At 54.4% G+C, this 1,352-nt stretch overlaps 1 protein-coding gene across 1 annotated transcript; it reads right to left on the reverse strand.

Moving 5' to 3' along the window:
* Positions 1-392: 392 nt before the first annotated feature.
* On the reverse strand, positions 393-1,352 carry LOC131488877 (olfactory receptor 10Q1-like). Its single transcript, XM_058690724.1, has one exon. It carries the CDS (start codon positions 1,350-1,352, stop codon positions 393-395), a length of 960 nt encoding a protein of 319 aa, XP_058546707.1.

Raw genomic sequence — 1,352 nt, forward strand, 5'->3', positions numbered from 1 at the left:
TGAGCCACCCAGGCAACTCTGTCATATTCTAAACACAAAACAAGAATAAGGCATTTTAGGTGAGATATCCTCATGAACATTTTCCAAGCAATCAGCTAATACCATTGCTTCTCAAGAGGAAGCTTCAAAGATAATAACATTGCTTCAGAATAAATGTAGACTTTTAATCCGTGGCTAAGTGAATAATAGCCTACAGAAATCTTGTCAATTTTCAGTTTTAAAGGCTCAGAGAACTTTAAAAACATGAAAGTGAACGGTAGCAAACAAGCATGTTAGGGACAGAAGAAATGAAAATCCAAACTTTGGAGAAATAAATACAAATCTGGCATTTGTGGGTAAGGGTTTCACTGTTGTCCTATGCTCAGGGACCTGTTTCAAGTCCCCCTGAAACTTCAGAGAGCTTCAGCTGTTCCTTTGCGACTGATGGCCTTTTTCAGGGCACCTTTGACATCCTTGTTCCTAAGGGTGTAAATCAGCGGGTTGAGTAGGGGGGTGATGAAGGTGTAGACTAGGGCAAGCTGGCGGTCCTCATCCACCGACGAGCCCGATTGGGGACGCAGGTAGACCAAGGCACAGAAGCCATACTGCAGCAGGACCACGGTGAGGTGCGACGAGCAGGTGGAGAAGGCCCGGCGGCGGCCCTCGGCGGAGCGGATGCGCAGGATGGCGGAGGCGATGAACACATAGGACACACAGATAAGCAGGAAGGGGACGGTCAGCACGAGGATGCCCACCACGTAGAGCACGGCCTGGTGCACGCGGATGTCGGCGCAGGCCAGCCGCAGGACGGGAGGCACGTCGCACAGGAAGTGGTTGATTTCCCGGCGGTGCCCGCAGAAGGGCAAGGTGAAGATCAAGCAGGTGAGCTGCAGGGAGAGGAGGAGGGCCAGGCCCAGGGCGCACAGCACCATCCGGACGCACAGCTTCTGGGTCACGATGAGGGTGTAGCGCAGCGGGTGGCAGATGGCCACGTAGCGATCGTATGCCATGATTGCCAAGAGGAAGCAGTCAGCGCCGCCAAGCGTGAGAAAAAAGAACATTTGGGCCCCACAGCCAGCCAGCGGAATGGGTTTCCGGGCGCCCCAAAGGTTGGCAAGCATCAGAGGCACCACCACTGTGGTGTAGCTGATCTCTACGAAAGACAGGTTGCACAGGAAGAAGTACATGGGGGTGTGCAGCGAGCTGTGTGTGCGCACCGCCCAGACGATGGCCGCGTTGCCACAAAGGATCATCGAGTAGAGCAGGAGGAAGAGGAGGAAGAGGAGGGCCTGCAATTCGGGGACGGTGGTGAAGGCGCGGAACACGAACTCGGTGGGGCCGGATTGGTTGAGGACGGGGCTCCTGGCGAACAT

This window comes from Neofelis nebulosa, chromosome 10 (assembly GCF_028018385.1).
Source record: "Neofelis nebulosa isolate mNeoNeb1 chromosome 10, mNeoNeb1.pri, whole genome shotgun sequence".
Taxonomy (NCBI): Eukaryota; Metazoa; Chordata; class Mammalia; order Carnivora; family Felidae; genus Neofelis; species Neofelis nebulosa.

Coding starts and splice junctions, on each gene's coding strand:
- LOC131488877 (XM_058690724.1), bottom strand. CDS start 1,352: ATGTTCGCCAGGAGCCCCGTCCTCAACCAATCCGGCCCCACCGAGTTC.